At 37.6% G+C, this 2,777-nt stretch overlaps 1 protein-coding gene across 1 annotated transcript; it reads left to right on the forward strand.

Moving 5' to 3' along the window:
• Positions 1-2,106: 2,106 nt before the first annotated feature.
• LOC108101876 lies at positions 2,107-2,475 on the forward strand. The gene has a single exon (XM_017206417.1). It carries the CDS (start codon positions 2,107-2,109, stop codon positions 2,473-2,475), a length of 369 nt encoding a protein of 122 aa, XP_017061906.1.
• Positions 2,476-2,777: the final 302 nt, after the last annotated feature.

Raw genomic sequence — 2,777 nt, forward strand, 5'->3', positions numbered from 1 at the left:
TGCTCCTTTTCACGAATCTAACGCAAATATTCACAAAGATCTCAATATTCCAATTATGAAAGAAGAAAGAAATAAAATTGGTAAGAAATACATCGACAGACTCCATAACCACGAAAATAATTTAGCCTTAGGTCTAGTAGACAACAATTTAACAAAAAGAATGCTGAAATGATTCCACGTTCTCGATCTCCCCGATAGACAAATCTAACAAACTGTACATATGTAATATATAATAGCCTGGTTCACTGGAATTTATGATAAATTATACAATTAACTTATTGTCAAAAGACAGATTGTAAATAAAAAGAAATACATACCTGTCATTTATGTTAACAGGAAAATCAGCTAGCCGATTATTTTTTTAAAGTTTCTCTGATTGTTCTTATATCAGCTTTATAATATAGTCGTAGGTTTTTCATGAAATTTGGTTCCAAATTTAAGAGTCGCTACATAACTCTATTTTCAAAAAATCGTACTTAAGTGGAAAAAAACAACGACTTTATAATATTTGTTATAACAATTTTTTATAGATTTTTCGATATTTTCTATATGATATTGACATCTGATTGTCATGAAATTGAAATTGAAAAATTCAAGAGTCGTAGCCAAATCTGCAATAAATCATATCTGCACGATAAAGAACAACGTTTTGTCCCGTTATATGTATATATACGATCAGTGGCGGATCTAGGATTTTAATCTGGCAGGGGTTTTCGATTTAAAAAAAATTTTTCAGTGTAAATCTGTCGAATTTATATGTTAATCTCGGGAATTAACTTTGTATCACTTCATATATAAGATAGATTTCTAATTATTGCAAAATTTTTTTATTATAAACGAATAGTTTCAATTCAATTTTACCGCTCTTCAAATGCAGACCTGCATTGTCCCTATTCTTCGAATTAAGTTAGTTCTTTCTTTTTGTATTGTTTTTTTGGTCGTTGTTGACAACTCTGTGCTTGTTTTGTGCTATTCGTTCTTGCTCTAGAGTGCGATACGAGAAATTAAAATTGAAAATTGTATCACGCAGTGAAGAATTCAATACCTTGGATTATAAAATCTATTTGATAGTAAAATCGATATATCATCTCGATGTTGAGGATTTCTCACCCGACAAGATGAAGAGGACTTTACTTGGTTATTTTTCACCAGTCGAAGTTAGTCAAAATAAACAACGGAAATCGGTAATTTTCAATTTCATTTCTATAATTGCTGTCCATAAGTTGAGTTCCCTAATAGGTAATTTTGAAGTTATGTATGACTAGAATTAAATACATCAAGAATAAAATGGATGTTCAACCTAACCTTAAAAGAATGGTCAAACTAAACCTGGTGTATCGAACGTTAACCGTTAAATTTACCTCTTAGTATGACCGTTTCTCTATTTACGCTTTAGAAAGCATTCAATTAAAAAATTAAATTTTTATTATGGTTGAGAGGTTAGGTTACCTCATATGAAACATGCGAATTATTTTTGAAAGAGTAAGCCTACTTTTTGATCAATTGATGTGCATGGAATTGGCTGGGTTCGATTTCCTGTTGGGTCCAGTTTTGGGTAAAATTGGTCGAGTTCGGTTTGGTTTTTTGGTAGGGGTTTGAACCCCTAAATCCGCCACTGTATACGATATAGTTGTCCGGTTATCAATAGGACTTAAGGTGCGGGCTTACAAACAACTATTTCAATAACGGTAAGTGGAGAAGCGGTCAGTCTATCCGTAGATCAGTTGGAAACGTATTACGCAATAATAAACGAACTGTTCTCGAATGGCGCCAGAAGGAAGCCGTGATTTCAAGCCATTTTAAGGTATCGCCATGAATGACGGGACATTCCAGGGGATTTCCAGCAGAGCCGGTCATTCATGAGAATGCCTCAACGATCTGTTGCGAACACGTGTTGTCAATTACCTGAACCCCGATCCGATCAGCAAAATCCAGACTTAGGTAGCAACGGTTCTTTCTGTGAATGAAACGATTTTCGGCAGTCGTATATAACGCAATACTGCTGAAGCGGGGCGAATAGAAGCCCTAGGAACCTCAAGCGATCTACACTTGACCGCAGAGATAAGTTCGGAAGTCGAAAGAAGGAAAGCCGGACACCCGAGAGAAATGGCATTTTCAAATATCCCCGTGGCCATCCTGTGCCTCAGCATCCTCCTCGCTGGCGATGCGCTGGGCGCACCCGTTTCCAAGCCCGGAGACCAAGGACAACTTCAGAGGATCGCCGAGTGCCGGGAGCTTTGCTACCACGAGTCCCTGCCGGTGGCCACACCCACGCTCCTCTGCCGATCCCGACCGGAGTGCTACATGTGCCATGACTACTGCCACGTCCTCGTGGTCGTCCAAAGGAGTCTGGCTACCCTAATGTGCGCAGACCAGGAGTTCTGCACTAGCGGATGTCGGGTGGCTTGCTCATACCACCGGATACATAGGAAATTCCAGCAGGGTGCGGGTGCCAACGCGTTGCTCAAGCAATGACATCCGAACATGAAGAAGTAGTCCTTGTGAATAGTCGAGTCAACACCTCTGAAAAATGTGCACTTTGTATTAGAAAATAAAACCAATTAAAAATGATCACTTTAATATTTGTTTCTAATTTAAAGTGCTTTATTTACTATTTAACTATTTTCGAAAAGAAAGCTAGCTTCGGCGAGCCGAAACTTGTTCACCGTTGCAGTTAAAATTTAAACGCAGCAATCGATTAAACTCATCACAAATTTTTGGTAACAAGATTATTTCTGGTTGTTTCCTATTATTAGTTTGATCCTAACAACGTTAGA

The sequence above is a fragment of the Drosophila ficusphila genome, unplaced genomic scaffold, assembly GCF_018152265.1.
Source record: "Drosophila ficusphila isolate 14025-0441.05 unplaced genomic scaffold, ASM1815226v1 contig_668, whole genome shotgun sequence".
NCBI lineage: Eukaryota > Metazoa > Arthropoda > Insecta > Diptera > Drosophilidae > Drosophila > Drosophila ficusphila.